The sequence below is a fragment of the Orcinus orca genome, chromosome 14, assembly GCF_937001465.1.
Source record: "Orcinus orca chromosome 14, mOrcOrc1.1, whole genome shotgun sequence".
Taxonomy (NCBI): Eukaryota; Metazoa; Chordata; class Mammalia; order Artiodactyla; family Delphinidae; genus Orcinus; species Orcinus orca.
Genome location: NC_064572.1, coordinates 22,591,441 through 22,615,232, shown reverse-complemented (window position 1 = coordinate 22,615,232; position 23,792 = coordinate 22,591,441). Strand labels below are relative to the sequence as shown.

General features: G+C 39.1%; 1 protein-coding gene across 6 annotated transcripts in view; it reads right to left on the bottom strand.

Moving 5' to 3' along the window:
• The window catches only part of REEP3 (receptor accessory protein 3), a 393,590-nt gene that overhangs the window by 17,548 nt on the left and 352,250 nt on the right, over positions 1-23,792 (bottom strand). For 4 of the 6 annotated variants that reach the window (XM_049697203.1, XM_033406077.2, XM_004279995.2 and 1 more), the window contains 3 exons: positions 7,098-7,174; positions 4,585-4,705; positions 4,298-4,411 (listed from right to left, as the gene is read on the bottom strand). In XM_049697203.1, the coding sequence (XP_049553160.1) occupies positions 4,298-4,411; positions 4,585-4,705; positions 7,098-7,165 (303 nt within the window). In that variant the 5' untranslated portion in view covers positions 7,166-7,174. Of the gene's footprint in view, positions 1-4,297; positions 4,412-4,584; positions 4,706-7,097; positions 7,175-18,257; positions 18,309-23,792 lie in introns of all 6 variants that reach the window. The other 2 variants (XM_033406074.2, XM_033406075.2) reach the window with 1 other exon arrangement.

Here is a 23,792-nt window from a genome sequence, read left to right as displayed (position 1 = left end):
AATTTTTATGATACTGTTCAATAATGAATAGCCATGAAGCTCTATTTCTTGTTGATCTTTGACATACTACATTATAACTGCAGATAGGGTCAGTCTCCAGTTTTTAGGGAAATGGCTTTTCCCTGTGGACATTTAACACAATCTGATCAAGCCTAGAATGGAATTGATTGCATTTGCATTAAGTGAAAAATATATTTTAGTGGTTTTAAGATTAAAGCAATATATATTTATTGAAGAATGTTTGTAACAGAGAAAAATATAAAAAAGAAAGATTATTTGTAACCCATCACCCAAACTACCTATACATATTTATGTATTCTTTTAGCCTTTTCTGACTCATCATACTTTTAGAGCAGGGTTTCTCGACTTCAGCACTAACGCTATTTTGGGCTAGGTAATTCTGTGTGTGTGTGGGGGATGCCGTCCTGTGCCTTGTAGGATATTAAGCAGCATCCTTGTCCTCTACCTGAGATGCCACTGGCAGCACCCCCCTCTAACTTGTGACAACCCACAACATCTCCAGACATTGCCAAATGTCCCTTGGAAGGCAAAACTGCCCCCAGTTGAGAACCATTATTTTAGAGCATAAGGGGTTTTAGAAGTCAGTTTTTACCCCTGCATTTTACGGGTAAGAAAATAAATACTTAGAGAGATCAGTGCAGATGACTGCCCCAAATCTCACTGCTAATTAGTGGCAGAATCAGGGCTAAAAAATGCTGACAACTCAACTGCTATAGAATTCAACTTTCATTATAATATTGTGCTTTCCTAGATTGCAGAGAAAAAAATATGACCTTTCTTCTCCATTGTCTAAAGAAGTGCTCCCTTTTTAAATGGATGATACTAAGCAGCTGAATCTCCTCAAATCGTTTCACAAACAGAAAGCCATTAAAACAGACAGCAAGATGTCAGGATTTTTGACCTAATCGTCATCATTTACAGTCAATAAGATTTCAGAAATTTTAAGTTTAATACTCTCATTTCTGTGATAATTGATTTTTTATAATATCTGCCAAAGAATTCACCAAGAAGAGGCTGCCAAAGAAAATCCCAAGAGATGGTTAATACGACTAAAAGTACTTTTCTTCATCTGTCCTTCGTCCGGCAGGAGTGTTGCTCATCTGTACAAAAGCCGCCGGCATTTCTCGTGTGAAAGCTATGGGATGTTGAACATCCTCAGTAAAATCCTTGAAGCTCCTTCATATGCTTGTGCTTTGCTCAGCCAAAATAAACTTGGACACTGACCTTGGTAACAGATGCCTGGTAATGAGGTCACAGAACTGAGTAACATTTTCAGAAAATTGCTTTACGGTGTAATAAATGTTCTGATTAGATTCCTATTTTCATCCTTAACATGCTCAGGCAGTTCAACCTGGGGAAACTAGTCAGGGGTACTGCTGATCTTTAAAGGTCACACTGAGAGTCCAATATTTTTAGCCTGAAAGATATTTTTAACAAACCATATATTGCAAAAAAAAAAAAAAGTTTAATAATTCTCAAGTCTTTCTATTAGCTTTCTTGCAGTTTCTCCTTAAACTTGACCTATTTCCTATTTCAGCTTCAATTTACTCTTCGGTATGAAGTGTCTGGTTCAGTGATTCTTCCATCACACTGCCTTTCTTTGACATCTCCAGAGATGAAACTAATTTCCCCTGCTTTAAAATAGGCACAGTAAAACTTGAGGCAAATAGTGTTAACATTATGCTGTGTTCAGCATATTTAACGACTATTTCTAATGAATAAAATCCAGTATGGTTGATGCCAACATTCCTGTGCTCATGAGAATGGTGAGGGTTGCCTCATACGGTGAGCTTGATAACAAAAGGATCACGAGATCACAAACAAAAGAGAGCATTCCGAAGTGAATTCAAATCACAGGATGTGTGTTTGATTGTTCTGCAGTGGTAACTTAGATGACTTTTATGATCTGTTTCCTGCCTTTGAAGTGGGGAGGTGGTTTTGATTTGTTAAATGTATAAATAAAAACAAACATTGAACAACAAAGAAGCCAGAGAAACACAGGTATAGAATTACTTTTATAGCCTTTCTACAGCAAAGTGTTTCTGTGAGACGATGCTTATTTTTATTTTATTTATTTTTTTGGTCTGCACCGTGAGGCTTGTGGGATCTTAGTTCCCCAACCAGGGATTGAACCCTGGCCTTCGGCAGTGAAAGCGCGGAGTCCTAACCACTGCACCGCCAGGGAATTACCAGATAATGCTTATTTTCATAGTGGAGGGCAAGGGGTAGGCTCTAAGCAACCAAAGATGAGGTAAAATTTTCAGTTAGTGAATACAGACATTCAGCTTGACAGTAGTAGCCTGTGAGGGTAAAGACTGTATCTATTTTGTTCATTGCTGCATCCCAAGCACCTACCATATGGTAGTCATTAAATACATACATAGGGACTTCCCTAGAAGTCCAATGGGTAAGACTCTGGCTCCCAATGCAGGGGGCCCGGGTTCAATCCTTGGTCAGGGAACTAGATCCCACATGCTGCAACTAAGACCGGGTGCAGCCTAAATAAATAAATAAATAAATATTAAAAAACATACATACATATAGATGTTAAATACATTAAATACATACATGTTGAATAAATATATCGGATGTTAAATACTGATGGCAGCAAAGTATGTATAAAATAAAAATAAATAAGAAGGGAACCAGGATAAGATAATCTAGTTGGGGTTTCTGATTCCTCACACAGAGTTTGGAAGTAGTAAGTCAAAATAAAATAAATATCCTACACAATAGTGACAATATGTAGGGAGGTGTCTCACAGAGTATGCAGGATTATAAACTATATTTAAGTGTTAAAGTAAAGAGAGCAAGGACTTCCCTAGTGGTGCAGTGGTTAAGAATCCGCCTGCCAAAGCAGGGGATGTGGGTTTGCACCCTGGTCCAGGAAGATCCCACATGCCGGGGTGGGGGTGGGGGCAGCAGCTAGGCCCGTGCACCACAGCTACTGAGCCTGCGCACTATAGCCTGCAAGCCACAACTACTGAAGCCGGCGCGCCTAGAGCCCATGCTCCACTACAAGAGAAGCCACCGAGATGAGAAAGTCCACGTACCGCAAAGAAGAGTGGACCCCGCTCGCCCACCCCAACTAGAGAAAGCCCGCACACAGCAACGAAGACCCAATGCAGCCAAATAAAGAAAAAAAAAAAGTAAAGAGGGCAAATGGAATTTGTGTGCTTCTATGTTTCCTAAAACAATGTTCTAAAATGTCTATATTTTCTAAGCAATTTTTTTTTTCTAAGCAATTTTTGATGTTGAAAGTTAATTTTTTGCCATAGAATCAGGTTGAATGTTGCTTTTAAGTATGGAAAACTCAGAAAGCATCTTCTTTGGGGTGTAAATAAATACATGTACTTCATTTGTAAAGTTAAATGATGCTAAATTTTGTAACAAAAGAAAGCAAGAAGCCCTCGGTCCCCTTCTCTCCATCCCCCTGCAGGCAACCACTTTAAAACCTCTACTTTCATATACAGCAGATGAGGACTTTAGTTCTCTTCCACCTCATTTTCTCCTCCTCGCCATCCTCCCAACTGAGAAGTTAAGTCAATCACCGATGGTTACTTAGAAAGTCACACTCAGCACTTTCTGGATCTGAAACCTATTTTCCTTCCATACACTACACACCAAAACCAATTATGCTATGGTATTTAAAATAAACCACACTAATTACTACATGCAAAGAAATCCAAAAGCCATAATGCGAATTTTCACAGAAGGCATTCATTCCTTTGATAATTTGGCTTGCAAAACACAACACATGACATTAGTAATTGGCTAAGTAAAATCTTAAGTTTTAAGAACAGAAAATTTTCATGCCTTATTTTGAATAATCAGTTACCTCAAACTGGTTGAAGTATGGGTGCAGAAGTAAGCCAGAAATCCTACCAAGATATTGCCATGGAGAGAGAGAGGGAAAAAACACCAAAGACAGAGAAAGAAAGAATGGTCATCTTTACTAAAGATGATTTACTCAAAACTATTTTAAGGTTATAAAGTAGGAAAATTATGACAAAATGACATTTTCCAGTATGTTTTACTTACTAACTAGCTCTCATTTTGTCATCAATTAAGAGTTTCAAAATATCCAACAATTATAGAAAACACATGTTAAAATTCCTTTAAAATAATCTACTTGTTTTTTTTCTAGTATTACAAAAATAAACAGAAGGTAAATTTGTGCCAAAATTTTATAATGATCTGAAGTAAAAAGCCACCCTACTTTATTCATTGACAATGTGACACTGGATTAAAAAAAAAAAGGTAAATAAAAAATTACCTTCACTGCTGCAGTGACAGCAGCAGTAGCTGCTAAATTTAAACCTTGCCGCCCAAAGTTTACCATAGTCTCATAGCCTCGTTCCTTTGCTTGTACAATATAATCATCAATCTCCTAGAAAAAAAATCAAACCCATAAATATTAATTTTATTTAAAAAGAGTGTCAAGAAGCTGAAAACTGGGACTTCTCCCCCTTAACATAATAGTTTCACTCACTTTATAGCATATAGCATGTGATGATATACATTTCTAATAAGTGATTTGTGGAAATAATCTGTATATCTTACCCTTTCCTTTGAAGAAAGTAGTGGATGAAGGAATTTTCTATATATTAAACTTGCTCCTTTGGTATAGGGAGAGAGCAGCCATATGACAAAAGCAATCTTAAGCTCATAGTACAGGGGGAACCTAACGAGAAAAAATCAGAAAAAAACGCCAGTGAAAATAAAGTACAGACCATGAGGAAATTGCAAAAAAACCTTTTTACAAAGTTCAGTCACTGGGTTAAGTTTTCACATGTAAAAAGTTGTGATCAGGGAAACAACCATGTTTGAATTGACAAAATCTCATTAACTATACAGATCAGAGCAACCTGACCCCTGGAGTGATTCACACCTTCTAGTACAAGATTGCTCCGTTTAGACAAGCACAGCCAAGCTGCCAAACTGACTGTGGCAGTTCAGAGAGGGCATTAATAGCATTTATAACCATGATAGTAAGGTACACCCACCCTGTCTGCAGAGCGTAGCTGTTATGGCATTACCTGGACACACCTCCAAGCATCAGGAGTCACCTTTATAAGCGCCAAGTGTACAGTGTTACACCATATACACATCTCCTTCCCTTAGAACTCCCAGAAAACGTCCCCTCCAATTTCATTTGGCCAGAACCGCAGCACTTGACAGACCTAAACTGTTCACTTGAAAGGAGAATGGAATTGCCATTGTGGTAACCTGGGAATTAGGGTAATATACCAATGCCCCTTCCCACTTGATTTTTCAGTGCCTTCTCGGTAGGCTGAATACACTTCCTCAAGCAATGACCATGGCTTTAGCCATGTGACCTGCTTTGGGCAACAGAATGTGAGTGTGACATATGTCACATGCAAGGAGACGCTTTAAATTCCCTTTGACTCCCTCACCTCAACACCCCCAACCTCTTGCTTTCAACTTTTGCTTTTTGCCACGAGAACAGCTGCTTCTTCAGCCTTGGTCCTTGAACAAGACACTTAAAACTGAGCTGAGCCCAGTAAAGTTGCAGCCAACCATTTGTCCTCATATAGCCTGAGCAAGAAATGAATGTTTGTTTTTCTAACCCATTGTGCTTTTAGGGTTGTTTGTTGCCACAGCAAAAGTTAACTAATACATCATGAAGAGACCAGCATCTTGTGGTACATGAAGTACTAAGATACATGACAAAAAGAAAATCTGGGCTCTTCTGATGAGACAGATGGGCAGGGGGCAGTGAGGAATGACTCTTGTGTAGTCTACAAAGGGTCTCTGCAGTGCAGTTACAGAGGAGTTTCTGGACTATCATTGGTCGTGGTAAGCTTTTTCTACGTTGTTTACTTTTTAATAGTGTATATGTGCTACATCTGCAATCAGGAAAAAAAAATAGAAGTCTTTAAAGAGAGAGCATTGAAATTTAAGAGACCTAGTATGGCTTGGAATCTGTGTTCTGCCACTTAAAAACAACCAACCAACCAACCCTCCCCAAACCCCTACACCAAAACATAACAGGTAAATAAATGAGCTGTGGGACAGAGGAAGAGAAAGATCAATGCAGATACAGAGAAGTTGAAAAATAAAGGCAGGTCGTTAAGAACATTTAAGCCTGATGACTTCTGTTTTTTCCTAGCAATCCAATGTGACCTAGTGTGCTATGAGAATATGATGAGAATAGCAAAGTCAGAAAGACAGTTTAAGCAGAGAACAGTTAAATGTTTGAAACAGATGCAGGAGGGAATGGAAGTAGCCACTGACCAAAAGCAAGTAAAAGGAATCGTGACTTTCAAACTGATACCAATATGAGCAGCTGATTGATTTTTTTCAGCTCAACTGGTAGCCTGGGTAAAGAAGCAAAGAAAAGCAATTGTTGGGCTAATTTAGGATGAAGGTTTGTGCAGCAAAGGCGGTTGAAGATAGTGGCAAGGTAGTAAAAGTTTAAAGAGCTTGAAAGGAGGATTTCTCCAAGTGATGGAAAGGTATAGATGGAAATACACTACTGAAATACAGCACAAGGAGATTCAAGTTGTTCCATTAAGTATTGCTCCTCAGTAAAATGTTAAATCCTCGAGGATATAAACATGTTTTAATTTTGCCCCATACTGTTTGGAATAGAGCAGTCAAGGAGCTGGTGTTGGGGGGTGTTTCTGTGTGGATTTGACATCATCCAGTTTGAATGTTTGTAGATGAGACTTTTAAGGATGGGGAGGGAGCGCTAAAACCAGATGCTGTGGGATTCAAAAGAGGAGTCGTTTAGGAAGTAATCAAGAAAAAATAGTCTGAAGTCATCAGTGTGGAAAAAAGATAACGACAACCAAGTTTTCTCTATTCCAAGGTAGTGGGAGGTGTGTGGGAGATGGGCAGGGAGTGGCACGTGGGGAGGATGAGCCGCCTTCACCTGGAGGATTTCAAAAGGAAAGTAATGTTCTTGTGGGGAACCCACATGAAGAAAATGATACAATGGATAATTAGGTAGACTGATCAAATTCACTCAGTTAACAGCTGGAGCAGGATAAGAACTCAGGACACCTGATCAAGAGTCTATAGTCTGGCCTTTTGTCAACACGAGAACTTACCAAGCAACTGTCTGATCTGCTACTGTTTCAGTCACAGTATAGAGAGCAAAGACAATCCAGTACATCATCCATCGAACCTGTAAAACAATAAAAATATGTATGAAATAATAGACCAAAGTTATCTGCAACTCTGAAAAACTGTATATATCATACATAGTACGTTGGATTAAATGCAGAAGGCGATGGTTTAATTCTCAACAGGTTTTATGCCTGAGTTCCTCACATCACTACATCAGTAGTCTTGGGATATAAGAATCAAAGAATAACAAATCTCTAGGCTTTGATACAATATAATGTAGGAACCGAAATGAGAGAATTGAAAAATTAGGACATGTTTTTCTTAACTGGAGGAAAATTCTTTAAAAGATCTTATCTACATGCTCCCTTATGAAGATTACTAGCTATTTAATTATTATACAAATCATATAGTATATGTATGATATGACCACATTTAATCTTTATTAGTCTTTCAAATTTTGCATTCCTTATTTCTCAATATATAGAAACTATTCGGAAACCAAAGAACAATCCTGGGTTTGTTACACCCATAATGCTAGTCACCCACTTTGCAATCTAAGGTTAGTGTCTTCTTCCTCTTGCCCTAAATACAAGCCTGTAATCTTTCACATATCCTTTTCCTTCGACTCCAATACCACAAGAGTAGTTGCAATAGACCAAATGTTTGTGTCCCCTCAAAATTCATATGCTGAAATCCTAACCCTGAATGTGTACTAGAAGGTGGGGCCTTTGGGAGGTTTTTAGGTCATGAGGGTAGTGTCCTCATGAACGTGAATGGTGTCCTTATAAAAGAGACCCCAGAGAGCTCTCTCTGCTCTTCCACCATGTGAGGACATATCAAGAAGATGGCCTTCATAAACCAGGAAGTGGGCCCTCACCAGACATGGGGTCTGCTGGCACTTTGATCTTGGACTTCTCAGCCTCTTAAACTGTGAGAATAAATTTCTGTTGTTTATAAACCACCTAGACTATGGTATTTTTGTTATAGCAGCCTGAAAGAACTAAGACAGTAGTTCAGGACATCTTTACCTCTTGCCTGGAATAGAGCATCCTAAAAGGTCCTCAAGACTCCGGTATCTCTGTACCAATCCTTTTCATGGAATGCTGCCATATTAATTTTATCTTGAACTCATTCTCACAAATGAGTGAGAATACACCTTTCCACCTTCCTAAGCACAGAGACTCTCATCTCTCATGTAGGTTGGATTTTCCTTAAGGGTTAAAATCTCTGCTTTTCAACCTAGGTGTCCATCGATAGATGAATGGATAAAGAAGATGTGGTACATATATACAAAGGAATATTACTCAGCCATAAAAAGAAACAAAATTGAGTTATTTGTAGTGAGGTGGATGGACCTAGAGTCTGTCATACAGAGTGAAGAAAGTCAGAAAGAGAAAAACAAATACCGTATGCTAACACATATATATGGAATCTAAAAAGAAAAAAAAAGGTTCTGAAGAACCTAGGGGCAGGACAGGAATAAAGATGCAAACGTAGAGAATGGACTTGAGGACACGGGGAGGGGGAAGTGTAAGCTGGGACGAAGTGAGAGAGTAGCAGCGACATATGTACACTACCAAACGTAAAACAGCTAGCTAGTGGGAAGCAGCCACATAGCACAGGGAGATCAGCTTGGTGCTTTGTGACCACCTAGAGGGGTGGGATAGGGAGGGTGGGAGGGAGGGAGACGCAAGAGGGAGGGGATATGGGGATATATGTATACGTATAGCTGATTCACTGTGTTATACAGCAGAAACTAACACAACATTGTAAAGCAATTATACTACAATAAAGATGTAAAAAAAAAACCCTCCACTTTCTCAATAATATAATAATGGCTAACAATAATACACAAAACCATGACAACCACAGGCCAGGGACTGTACTAAGTGCATCACATATATTAATTCACTTACCCCCACAACAACATTATGAAGTAGAAAACATAATTATATGATTATAAGGAAACGGTGGCAGAGAGAGGTAAAATGACTTATTCAAGCTGCCTGACTCTGGAATTGGTGCTATTAACCAATTTTGCCACGTACAGAAAGAAATGTGAGGAATTGCTGAATGCGAGGTCCAAGAATAACCACTACTTCCCTTGTTCTCATCCCAATAAGATGACAAAAAAACAAAAATTAGGTCTCTATAATTAGCTAGAAAATTGACCTATTTAGTTTTAATACAGATGCTTGTTTGGGTATTCCATAAACAATAAGGAACTATAACTCAGGTAGCTTTAACAGTTTTCTATGTTCATGGAGAAATCAATTAATAATAGCCATGAAAAACTTTTGAAGCAATGTGTTGTGACATGCGTAATAATTTACCCAAGAGCTTAGAAAATTGCCTGAAGCAAATAGTAGGGCACGTTATCTCTATTTAAAATACAACGAAATTGATTTATAAGATTATCATCTCAAATTAAAAAAGAAAGTTAGACCAAATATTCTCTTTAGTTTTTCACTTTTCATAAGTTATCTTAAATCCCTCACTGCTGCCAGTTCCAAGCTTTTGTCCCAATATGGGGATTTTCTTCCAGGGCTAAAATCCTATGTGTTTTTTCTCCCCGCCCCTTTCTATTTAAAGGAAAGTGAGGCTCTCACATGAGTTCCTTCATTTAGCTTTTCCAAATCAAACAGTAATTTAGTACTCTTACCATTCAACTGTATTCACAAGTTTATCCCCTCAAAAAGAAATGAAGAAAAAAAGCCCCTGCAAACAAAACAACGCACTTTCACTGAGCTAGAAGGGACCTTGGTGGCGACCAAGTTTTTTGAACTACATAAGCCTTTACTGAAAAAAATTGTAAAACAATTACAAAAAAACCAGCTCTGGTTGGTCCTCCCATTCTATCCACCGTCGGACTCTTGAGGAAACTCCAAGAAACCCTACTGCTCCATGGGGCAGAGTTCGAAAATAAGTAACCTGGCAAACTCCTCTCATTTTACTGAGGGCCAAAGTAAGCACGTTGTGCAAGGTCGCCAAGCTGGGAAATGGGCGCAGGAGGGCACAGTCTACTTTGAAGCCTGAACCAGGCAGATTTTCAAACAAGCAGCTGCCATCAGACCAATCTTTTCAGCTCTCTCTTCCCTCTCCGGTACTCAGCCTGGGGATTTCAGTGTAAACTCTACCACCTTCTTTCCTGGGAAAGTGGTGGCTTGAGTTAAATGGTCTCTCTCATAGGAACTTTAGGAAACTTTCAGAAAAATGAATGATTTAAGTCAACGCTTGTTATTTTTCATTATTTTACTATTTCACAACAGTCATTATGGTTGTGATCTTCCAAACGGATAACAACGATAAAAAATACCCCACAGGGCTTCCCTGGTGGCGCAGTGGTTGAGAGTCCGCCTGCCGATGCAGGGGACGCGGGTTCGTGCCCCTGTCCGGGAAGATCCCACATGCCGCGGAGCGGCTGGGCCCGTGAGCCATGGCCGCTGAGCCTGCGCGTCCGGAGCCTGTGCTCCGCAGCGGGAGAGGTCACAGCAGTGAGAGACCCGCGTACCGCAAAAAAACAAAACAAACAAACAAACAAAAAACAACCCACAAATAGTCATAATTTACCTGTTAATAGGGTTGAGTAGAGGTGAAAGGAACTGCACAGATAGCTAATGTTTGGTGATACTCCCTGAAAGACTATTTCTCAAATAGACTAGAGCTGCTACAGTCCCACAGGTTTCAAAAGCACCCTGGCTTCAGTAAAGTCAAGTGTTAATTCAGTTTTCAAATTCATTTTAAACCCCACCAAATAAATAAGTACTTTCACGTATATAATGTTTATCTCTAAAAAGAAAAAATTTATTTAGGTTGTGAGAATATGCAAAAATGCCAAAAATTAAAAAAGGGAGAAAAGAAGAAAAAGAAGGCTCTATCTTTTTAGTTAAAAAACAACAACAAACTATATACTCAATAGGGTATTCCTAGACATTTTCCTGAGGTATCGGCTACAATTTTATGTAAGCAAAACTCCATGGTTCTAATTTATCTTTAATGAATATATTCTTTGACAATCTGCTCTCATAAACTTATGGATTTTTTTGTTGTCCTCATTAGAAAGATGGACCTTAAATATAGTTGAGTTGAGGTAATAATTAAATGAATTCAATGAGTGTGTGTTATTCACAGGAACAAGCACAGAGAAAGTTAACCTTGAAAAGATATTGCTTTCTTTTTTCTGTTAATGGTTGGGATTTTATACCAAATGATTACTCAGCAAAGCTTTCATTAAAACTATACCTCAAGGCTGCTCAGCCTACTGTTTAAGGTCTAGCCCAAAGGAAATAACAGAAAGAAGTCAAGGAGAGAAAGAAAAGAAGGAAGAAAGGAAGGAAGGAAGGAAGGAGGGAGGGAGGGAGGGAGGGAAGGAAGGAAGGAAGAAAGAAAAAAGAGCAAGTCACAAAATTAGAATTATAAATATGTGGAGATAAAATATTCTTTAGATCGACAGAAAACATCAATAACAAAATGCAATACTAAAACAAAAAACTAGTAGGAAAACAATCACACTGATAATCTTATGACTGTATATAACCAAATATAATAGAAATAAGTGTCATTAAAATGTTATGCAAATAAAAGACTGTAACTTAAAAGGTAACTGTAATAAACCACAATCTACCTTTAAAATTACTGGAAAAAAAAAATTGATGTTCTTAAGATAGTGGGAACAAGTACTATTTCTTTCCAGTTCAGAAACAATTGGTAAAATCGACAAAACTGTTGTTTAGATATCTTCATGAGAACAATGAGTAATAAGAAAGCTACTCAACTTTTTCTTAAAATTCTCTTTGATTCCAGGGAATTGAATTATCCAGCAAGGTGGAGCTTATACCTATAAGCACTAAGATGGACACACACACACACATCCTACTTTTGATTAATCTTTCACATCAAACATAATTTAGACTATTCCTAAGGACTCAGGTGGGCTCATTATATATAACACTCATTGACACAACTGTAGCAAACCCTACCTACTTCACATCATGGGAATAGAAACAGGAATATAACAGCTTCTGTCCTCAAGGAGTTAACATTTTACTGGGGAGAAAAACAGGTAAATAACAGTGATTTTAAAAATGTTCTTCTGTTTTTACTACATTAGATGCCCTAGTTCCCAGTATGAGTCAAGAGCACAAGTTTGAGGAAAGCTTATTAAAGGGACTATTTATAAAGTTGTGGGTGAGGTTCAGGAAAACCAACAAAGGATAGTAGTTCACCCTTGAGCTAGAGACAGCAGGAACTGACGTTATCCCCTTGGTGTGAAGAAGGGAGGACAGGGAAGGGTTTCATGGGATCCAGACAGGGAAACCGTAGGGGAGAGCTGTAGCCTCAGGTAGACAGTCACAGCCAACCCGCGGTGGCAGGGAGACCAGTACTCCGACTGCACGCTCACCCTGCCATCTGATCTTCTGCAGGAGCCTCTCATGAGCCAAACCCAAAGGGAAGTCAGACATAATGCAGCCTGTAAGGACTGGCCTCCTGGGCCCCAAGTGAGGCAGAGCAAGGTGGAGCATGGGGAAGAAACTCCCCTGGAGGGGCAGGTGGTAGGTCCCAGCGCTATTCAGCCTGTCCGCTCTTGGAAACATATCAGGAATCAAAGTCATTTCTCACCCCTTCCACAGACACCTCCCCAGGGCACATGACCATCATCTCCTGTCTGGATTATCCCTATAGCGTCCTAACTGATCGCTCTGCTTTTTTGGGTCTTTTGGACACATCACTGAGTGTCTCCTTAACGAGCAGGTCATTCCTTTGCTCAAACCCCTCCGATGACCCCCCTCAGGATTCTTACCTCAGCCTACAAGGCCCTGTGGATCTGGCACCTCAGTTGCCTCTCTGGCCTCATCTTCTCCTCTTCCTCCTTCCCTTGTTCTGCTCCAGTCACATTGGCCCTTTACTGTCCTTCCTGTGTACGGTAATGTTCCTGCCTCAGGGCCTTAGTACATACTATTTCCTTGTTGAAATGCTCTTCCCTCAGTTTCTCACTTGCTTCAGGTCTCTGCTCAAATGTTTATCCAAGAGGCCTTTCCTGACCACTTGTTTAAAGTAACAATGTCGTTCTAACTCCCTTATCATGACTTCTTTTTCTCTTTAGCACATATCACATATCATAGACACATCTAACAAATATTCAATTTTTTTTCCTACCTTTCCTTACTAGAATGTAAACTCCAAGAGGACAAAGACTTTCATTTTTTTCACTACTACATTTTTTTCACTACTAAATCCTCTGCGCCTGCAATTCATAAACATATGAATTGTTGCATGAATATGGGGCTGCACAGAGCTTAGTGTGCTCATTTACGTCAGGACTGCAAAAGGCTGGACAGTAGACAAGAGGTAAAGACATGACAATTAAATATAGAGGAGTCTTTTAAGAGACCTGGTTTAAAAAGAAAAAAAGGGGAAATAAAAAATAGCAGGAGGCAAGAGGAAAGCATGTGTACAGCCTCAAGGACTGAACATTTTACTGGAGAGATAATGAGATTCAAATTATGAGAAAGCAGGAATACTTAATGGAACAAGATCTTGAATGAGACAGACAAGAATAATATTAGAAAGAAGAGTGGGATCAAGAAAGAAGCAGGGGGACTTCCCTGGTGGCACAGTGGGTAAGACTCCACACTCCCAATGCAGGGGACCCAGGTTCGATCCCTGGTCAGGGAACTAGATCCCACATGCATGCCACAACTAGGCGTTCGCATGCCACAACTAAGAAGCCCACGTGGCACAACTAAGACCCGGCGCAACCAACCAACCAACCAACTAAATAAATAAATGTTTAAAAAAATAAAAAGAAAGAAAGAAACAGGGATGCATCTTCCTCTGGGATAGAAGGAAAAGAAGAGTGGCCATGCTGGGAAGAGGGCTGAAGTGGTTCATAGTTGAGGACCTCTATCTTTACTCTGCAGTAGGAGATCAGGCCATCTTTTAAGGCTGGGGATGGGTGGGAAGGAGAGTGGACTTGAAAAGAGTAGTAAAGGTTTTTACAAGTTGTCTATATGGATGGAAAAAGACCTGCCTAGTATAGAGATGGAAGAGGTTATGTGACCAAGGATGCTCTCCACTGCTCTGGGTGTCAGAGCTAGGGGGCTGCAAAGAAAGGTCTAGGATGGTGAAACCAGACAGGTGTGGAGGTGACAGCTTGCTGTCCATAAAAAGACAGAATAACGGAGTGGTGGCTGGGGAGTGGCCCAGCCAGGGCCGTGCTTCTCAGTCTAACCTCTGAGGGAGGAAGGGCCACGTGTCCTGTTCTCACCGACAGAATCTTAGCTGAGGCTTTTGAGTAGGGCTGGGTCTCCCCCACAGGCTCTCTCCCTTCCTGTGGCTGGGAGGGCAGGGGGCAGAGCAACCTTGGAATCTATTTGTTCAAGATGGGCAGGGCCCTAGTTCTTACACGGTTGCTTGAGAAGCATTTCTTGCTGAAGTCAACACTAACCTGGACCGTCATGTGAGAGAGGAAAACATTTCTGTATTCCCTCAGCCATTGCATTTTTTCCCGCATTTTGTAATTACAGCAGCTTAGCCTACGCTAATATAAAAGGCTATCCTCTAGTCTCTATGGAGAGTGAGAGAGCAAGGCCATAGTAGCCACGGTTCCAGAACTAGGTGGACATTGGTCACAGTGCCATTGGCTGCCATCTGTGACATAGCTAATGCCCTGGTTGGCAGTGATGATTGCCACTACCACAGTGATCTGGAAATGGAGAAGAGGACTTTCCTTTTAAGAAACTCTGGCTGAGATATCCCCAGGGGACTCTCAGAAGTATTGGGGAAGAAACTGGAGGATAGGCAAGATTGATATTCTCATGCAGCAGACTGGGGCAGAGTCAGAGAAATACTATTTCAAATTACTACTGTGATCCTTTGGCAAGTGTGGCTTCTATCTGGGTGAATTTGTTATCATTTGTATTGTCAGTATATGTGACTTAAGGCAATCCCCTGCTGCTTTCAGTAGGCCAAGGAATCAGATAAATAAGCTTGTTAGAAATATGCATAAAGTTTAAAGTCATTATATTCTGAGTGGTAGGCCAAGATATCCAAAAAATAAAATGCATAAAAGTCGGTGGGAAGACTACATGAAAAAAGTTGTTCAATGGTCTATTCTGCCTACTTTGCTTTGTTTTCTTTCCCAGGAGTACACCTAATGCCTACTACAGTACCTGGTACAAAATAAATGCTCAAAAATATTTATTTAAAGAATTAGTGACCTGGGCTAACTTATAAGCAAGAATATAATTTCCATTTTCCCTAAGTATTTGGTAATAAAGTTCTTTTGAAGTGGTCACAATGAAATGGCAATCACTTATCAATTTTGGGACACTTTACCCACTATATGTTTCATTACTAGAGAAATGTGATGAACGTTTTAATTAAAAATAAAATATTTATAAATAAAAGATTACTCAAATAGAATGTTAAAATCATTTAAATATCAAAATGAATTTATTTTCTAAGAAAATGTACTCCTGTAATTAGGCAAGTTCTTCTGAAAATTATGGAGTCAACTGTGATATAAATAAAACCATAGTATCTAAAATTACATTCTGGTTTACATAGTGCATGGATCAGATTATCCTACTTAACAAGCCAGCACTTGCTTTATTACTCAAAATCCATAAGGCTTTTATAAAGACTTAGCATTTCGGAAACCCAGACAGTCACGTGATAGTGTTCCTGCTTTACTCTCTGAAAGGAATTAGGATAGTTTAAGGCTGAGTGAATACTGTAAAATGAATGTACTCATAGGCTAAATTTACTATCAAAAGACCATGCTCCATTTAAGAGGTATGCATTTACCTACCCCTGATGCCAAAAGAAAAGGAGGCCTCATTTCATGGGTTTTAAACATTTTTAAACAAAACAAGTTTTTATGATTTAACATTCTTAGACAAAATTTTTAATGAAATTGATTTAGCTCCCAGGACAAACAAATAAAGCAAACAAAAAGTGAACTGTGACTGTAAAATAATCCTCATGATTTCCATCACGGAAGTTGAGACCAATGCACAGGCATATTTATATATGGGACTATCATGTTCTGGTGGGAGGCTCGTTGCTATAGATTTGCAAGAGTTATGGAATAGTGGTTAGGGCATATTAATTAAAAAGCATTTTTCTTAAATTGTATCTTTATATAAGTTATTCTTGCTATGCTATGAGCATTGTGATATTATGACAGCAATGATATTAACAATGATGTATGTTAAATCAGTGGTCCCCAGTCTTTTTGGCGCCAGGGACCGGTTTCGTGGAAGGCAATTTTTCCACGGACGGGGGTGGGGGATGGTTCAGGCAGTAAAGCGAGCGACGGGCAGCGGTGCGGAGCGACGGGGAGCGGCAGATGGAGCTTCGCTCGCTTACCCGCCGCTCACCTCCTGCTGTGCGGCCAGGTTCCTAACAGGCCGTGGACCGGTACCGGTCTGCTGCCCAGGGGTTGGGGACCCCTGTGTTAAAAGATATAACTGTACTAAATGATACGTGCACGATGAAAGAAAAAGGTGATATATTAATTTGACAAATATTACTCAGGGCCTATTACAAACAAAACCCATTGACATAAAATAGTCATAAACCTAGATGTCAAGGCATTCCTACCATCAAGAAGCTTTCATGGGAGGGATGAGTAAAAGAAGACATATAAAAGGATAATAATAAGCGATCACTGACGCCTGTGTGTTGGATCCAGCATATAACTACTAATATTTTTTATATATTATATGTTCATTTGCCTTGTATGAATGAAATTTCTTCATTTCCAAAGGAAAGCCTTCCCTAACTGCCTCTACCCCCCTCCAAAGGTCATATATAATTTTTGTGCACGCTACTTTCTCTTTGTGGCGTATCTGTGAAACGGTTTGTATAACATCTGTCTCTGCTTTTTGACCCTAACAACCAATAGGGACTGAAATTGTCTTGTTCATCATCATGTTCCCAGGACCTAGCACCCCTGTGCCTAGTAAAGCAAAAACAGGGGGAGCCTTTTACTTAACAGTTTCTTAATTTTAAGATCTGAATTGATGTAAGATTCAAACAAGTAACTCTGGACTGCAAACAGCAATTTATAACATACAGCATAGTCTATTTTGTCAAAGTTGTTTTCAAAGTTTTCAGAGATTAAACAATTTTCCAATGTCTCTTAATTTCAGATTCTTTGAATTATAAAGCAATTAATGCTTGTTTTTAAGAAAGAATGAAAAATTACACATGCCTAATGATTTCAATTATAACCACACTAAGTAAATCCAGGGCATAAAATGCTAAAATATGCTTCACTGGAAAAAAATATCCTTGCTGAGGCTGAAAAGAAATAAACACTGCTGAATTTCAGACCACCCAAAGAGAACTTTATTTTCCGACCATTATTAGTTATTCCCTCAAGTCAGTTCACCTAAAACACTCATTCTATACCACATTTCAGAGACCACAGACAGATCTTCTAATAGAGATTTCTTTAGAAACAGTATAGAGTTGAAAAGATTTCTCCTGTTTCACTAACATTATGCAATAATTTGGTTACTTCATAATGATTTTTCCCCATTAAAAACAAAGGAACAAAATGTGAGAAATCAAATAGAAAAACTCCCTCTTTTATGCAACCCAGATGGCTCAATTATGGGATTTTTCCCAGAGCTGTGCTAAGTTAGAAGCATGCTTGAAAATAAGCTAGTTGAATTTCAATCCACAGTGAATAAGACCTTGGTTGAAATAGTTCTGTTTTTTTTTTTTCTTTAAAAAGAGGGAGGGGCTTCCCTGGTGGCGCAGTGGTTGAGAGTCCACCTGCCGATGCAGGGGACACAGGTTCATGCCCTGGTCCGGGAAGATCCCACATGCCGTGTAGCGGCTGGGCCCGTGAGCCATGGCCGCTGAGCCTGCGCGTCCGGAGCCTGTGCTCCGCAACGGGAGAGGCCACAACAGTGAGAGGCCCGCGTACCGCAAAAAAAAAAAAAAAAAAAAAGAGGGAGCATGCGTTGGAGGTGAATATGTTAGACTAGGACTGATTTGGACCTCCTTGACTTTGGGGTACTTCTTCCCCCACTGACCCACTGTCTTCACTTTATAGCTTTCCAGGACTTGGATGTTTGGGAATCGGTTATACTTTCAGATGCTGAACTTGCAGCAACATGGTTTACCTGCAGTTTCCAGACGTCACTGCCGAAGACCTCACAGAATATCCTGTTGTTCTGAGGAAGAAAGCCTCACATTATACAGATGTATCTGGTGTTAAAATCAATTAAAATGGGGTAGATTGTAACTAGAAATGGATATTCTTTCAGAAGATTGCCTTGGTCTTCCTCCATGTTCTTGAATCACAGAAGCCCCATGTATCTCATCCCTGACCTCAGTAGTTTGAGAAACTTGAGAGAAGGAAAAAGTGCAAAAAGGTTTAAAAACTAGATGATAATTAATTTAAAAGGGGTGTTGAAAAGAAGATGTAAAAAGCAGGAATTGCTTACAGGAACTGTTCCCGGGAGCAGAATTTAGGAAGGAATGACCTCTTAGTTCAAAATAACTCTCTGCATCCACACTGGCTGAGAATTTGCACTTCACTTTTTGTATTATTTAAAGTCCTATTGACTTATGTGGGATAATAAATATCTAACAGAGACACCGTTCCACTTTTGACAGAACCACACAGAATTTCTCAGGATTTTAGCCTGGGATAGAGCCTATCCAGACAGAGAGGAGTAAACGGGGCTCAATGGCCATCCTAACTGTCATGTTTCCATGCTAGATTGTCATCCTACCTTCTTTATTCCCTTAGTGTTCCCAAAGTCTTGGCCCATTACATTTCCTATTTGAGGCATTCCCAAGGGCTGGCACCACTTCTTAGGAACGTAGGTCCTCCAGTTCCTCATGCATCTTCACATGGTCAGTTCCACCTTGCTATTTCCACAAGTGAACTAACCTAGCCACTAAAAGGTATGCTCTTTTCTCCAGGTGACTGACAGGGCTATGACTGACACAGTAAACGAAAACCTTCCTTCTTTAGGTAAGATACCACTTTCTATATACAAGTTGTAGCTTTATGTTATAGGCTCAACAACATGCTTTAACATACAATAACCATTCAAACAGTAAGAGCCAGCCTTTATACCACATGGGAAAACAGCATCTTCTCGAAAAGCAAAGACTGGTTAAAAAAAAAACACCAAAAGCTCCGGGAAGAATAAATCTGTCATGACTGAAAGTGAGTCTGGATTATCAAATTACTTTCCTTCAAAAGCATGTGCAGCCAGCCTCGCACAGAGAACTGAGGTTCACATTTGGGTGAATGGAGAGAGAGGCAAGTTACAGAGCACTGGATAGTTGGCGTAAGCAAGGGATGGACGTGTGCCAGAGTGCAGGATAGTATGAAGACCCCAAGTAAACACAGTGAGAGGAAGAAAAAAGTGGGAGGAAAGGTACAGGAAGAAAGGTAGATGATTCTCAAGAAAAACTTCACTGATATAGAAATTCTGTGTATGGCCAGCCCTACAACATGGAAGCTAGGAGAAAGTGCAACTCAATATCCTTACCCCCTTAATAGTATTATACGGTTAATTTTGTTAAAGTATTATTTTTCTATGATATACTCCAAGTTGCTAGTCCATTTACATACAGATGTTTTCTAAAACAAACTATTTGTTATTTCATGCCCATCTTCCTACATAAACTTATACTAAAAAAAGCACAACGTGGTAATTATTCACTTTTCACAATACAGTAAGATACCTCTTAATCAATGCTTTTCGATTTGGCTGTGGATAAGAATTACTTGGGGATTAAAAAAAATTATGTAGGGCTTCCCTGGTGGCACAGTGGTTGGGAGTCCGCCTGCTGATGCAGGGGACGCGGGTTCGTGCCCCGGTCTGGGAAGATCCCACATGCCGCGGAGCCGCTGGGCCCGTGACCCATGGCCGCTGAGCCTGCGCGTCCGGAGCCTGTGCTCCGCAACGGGAGAGGCCACAACAGTGAGAGGCCCGCATACCGAAAAAAGAAAAAAAAGAAAAATTATGTAGATTCCTAGGCCCCATCATCACGTGCAGAGAGAGGGCAGCTAGGTGTTTAAAAGGCAAGCTCCAAAAGTTTTTAATATGTAAGCAGACTTGAGAACATGCACAAAATTCTTGCTACCTGAAATGCGGTCTACAGGCCAGTAGCATTGGCATCATCTGGGCACCTGCCGGAAATGCAGACTCTCAAGCCCAGGCCAGAACTACTAAATCAGAATCTGCATTTTAACAAGATCCCAGGGAGATTCCAATGCTCCTCAAAGTTTGAGAAGCACTGCAGCAGGAGGCTGTTCTGTGTTTTTTCTGAAAATATCACTTAGAAGGAGGTGGTATCATTCATGAAAAGAATGTAAGAAGAGCCTTGGGTTTGGAGAAAAGATGAACTCAGTTTTGCATGATAATGCTGTTTAGATGTAAACAGCATTGTTTAGATGTAAACAGTTTAAATGTACCCTTTTTTTCATAACACTGTTTAGGCACATCATCATTACAAAAAAAAAAAAAAACTGAAAAAAATAGAAGGAACTGAGTCTTTAGCCTACTTCTCAGAGCATTGTTTACCACTATCAGTTGAACAGACAAAAGCTTTGAGTAAACTACCCAGGGAAGGGCAGCCTACAGGCTCTTCTACCCGAAGTTCCAGGTGGAATGTCCCTGTTGTCTACTCATCCTAAGAACCTGGAGCTATCTGCACACTGACCACTCGATGGAAACTCTCTCTCTCCCCAAGGTGGAAGTGCCCTTAGATTCTTCTCCTTAGGAGTAAATCTAAATCTGCCTCCTACAGAGAGAAAGTAAGAACATTGATGAGTAGGCCGAAATTATAGTCAAACAACATGTCATTGGCAAAAACGTCCTTAATTGGCTCTAATAATTTATTCTGGCAATCTTCTTAAGAAGAATATAACATAATAAAACGGAATTGTTAGATCTTCACTTAAAAGATGCTATTGAAAACCTTTGGAAGTTAATATAATATTTTAAAATAAAATTACTCAACTCAATCTACTTCTGTGACTTTTCAAGACCTTTTGATGAATTTTTCCATTTTACCTGCAGAGTTTGGATCTGTGGTTTAAAAAAAAAAAGGAATCAGTCTATATTTATCCTGACAGACAAGAGATAGATAAAATTTCATATATTTGTATAATTCAATATATTTAAAAATTTTAGTTTTTCAAAAGAACTTCATCTTTTTACAATCTATTACATTTCTGAAGTAACATCTCTCTCATGAGCTTTTAAAATTACATGAGGTTTTCTGAAAGATTTTATTTTTCTTACTTAGTTAAAATCTTCAGGAACAGCTCTAGCTTTTATATTTTTAGGAGGACCCTTCACAGTGTGATGGCAATCTGGCTGACAATCTGATTAGTACAGCTGTAGTTGATGAAGCACTATATTACTAAAATTACATAATGGGAAGATGATGTACATATCTGAACATTCCAAAGGTAGATCCTGGTGTTGTGTAAAAGAGGAAACTTCTCTGCTTAAATAATGTAAACTTTAGCTGAAAAGGAAAAATAAAGAATAGGTATATCTTACATTATTAGAAAAGATCCCATTTTTAGTTTATTTACTTATTTTTTAAAATTAATTTTTATTGGGGTATAGTTGCTTTACAACGTTGTGTTAGCTTCTACTGCACAGCAAAATGAATCAGCCATACATATACATATACCCCCTCCACTTAGGACACTACAGCGCATTAAGTAGAGTTCCCTGTGCTATAGTATGCTCCCATCAGTTGTCTATTTTATAAATAGTATCAATAGTGTATATGTGTCAATCCCAATCTCCCAATTCCTCCCACCCCACCCCTTTCCCCCTTCATATCCATAGGTTTGTTTTTTACATCTGTGTTTCTATTTCTGCTTGGCAGTTAAGGTCATCTATACCATTTTTCTAGATTCTACATATATGTGTTGATACACGATATTTGTTTTTCTCTTTCTGACTTACTTCACTCTGTATGACACTCTCTAGGTCCAAAAAAAATTTATTCTAAAATTTTAGAAAGAACTATGTTATGCATTCATTTAAAGCCCTCCATTATACAGTCTTAATTTTCTGTCACTTAAAGTTTAGCATTGCTTGCTTAAACCCTTTCTTGTTTATTTTGTCAATCCTTTTTCTACTCTTCTCCATACCTTAAGCTATTTCAAGTGTTTATCTTACTAGACTCATTGAAGGGAACAACTCTTAGATATTGTAATTCTCTTGGTTTTGTTTTTATTTTTATTTCTGCTTTTTTAGTGCTTTATTCATCCAACTTTCTTTACAGATTCTTTTAATTCTGATATTCTTCTTGCTTTGTGAGTTGAATGTTTCATTATTCTTCACTCCTGTTCAAAATAAAGGCGTTTAAAGCTATTACATTGAAGAATATAAATTATAATATGTATTACTGTCATTTTTATTTTTGAATTCGTCTAGTACTGCACTTTTGAACTTCTCTTGTACTCATTATTTCTCCTTTTTGGAACTTATTGGGGGTTTTCTTCAAAGTAGTGAGGTAATGGTTTCTGAACAGATACGGGGGAGGCAGAACACTGGCTGCCTCTGAACACAGTTCTCCTGCAAAGAAGGCGGTGGCAGTCGGGTTTTTTGGTTGCTGTAGCTTTTATGATTTTAAGCTGTTCCATCACTAGGGATTAGGGTGGAGGTGGCTAGGTCTCCCTCCAATTTACTGCTTAACAACATTTCCTTTAATGGAAACAACGGTTTCTGTCCCTGTTTTTAAAAGTCTATTGCCATTGGCACTACAGTTAGTAAAATTCTTCCTAGATATTAGCAAAAGCCTGACTTAGCCTGTTAGGTTTAAATGTTACCATGAGAATTTTTTTCTTTCCGTAGGTTTTGCAAAGCATTTGCATTGGAAGCTAGAAAAGGACAAGACAGCTGTGGTTGGCTAGCTCCGTCTTAGTGTGAAAATTGTTGGAATGCTTTCAATTTACTTCCTAAAGGTCAAGGGGTACTCTAATTCATATATATATATATATATATATATATATATATATATATATTTTTTTTTTTTTTTTTTCCTGGTATTCAGGCCTCTCACTGTTCTGGCCTCTCCCGTTGCGGAGCACAGGCTCCGGAAGCGCAGGCTCAGCGGCCATGGCTCACGGGCCCAGCCGCTCCGCGGCATGTGGGATCTTCCCGGACCGGGGCATGAACCCGCGTCCCCTGCATCGGCAGGCGGACTCTCAACCACTGCTCCACCAGGGAAGCCCCCAAGTGATTTTTTTAACTGTCTCAAATAGAAACTGTGATTTTATCACTATTTGATTTGTGAACTATAACTCAAAACAAGATATACATGTATTCATTGCATGTCAGCTAAAATTGAATTTTAAAATTGTCGAGGACTGAATAAATGATAATATGTATTACTACTTTAAACATATCTCCTATGCGAACACATTTTAAAAAGCAATGTTAATGGTAAAACAAGTCTTATTTGATATTACAGTATAAATCAACCACAAGTATACCACTCACAAAGTCAATTTGGAAATATGGGTAAAGATAGTAGAATGAGTACACACATTTAATTGCATTCCCCACCACAAATCTCTTTAAAGCAACAGTAAAGTGATTTTTCAAAAACATTTAAGTCCAGAAAAATATAGAAGAGAAGAGAGCATCAACATTTTTGGACCCAAG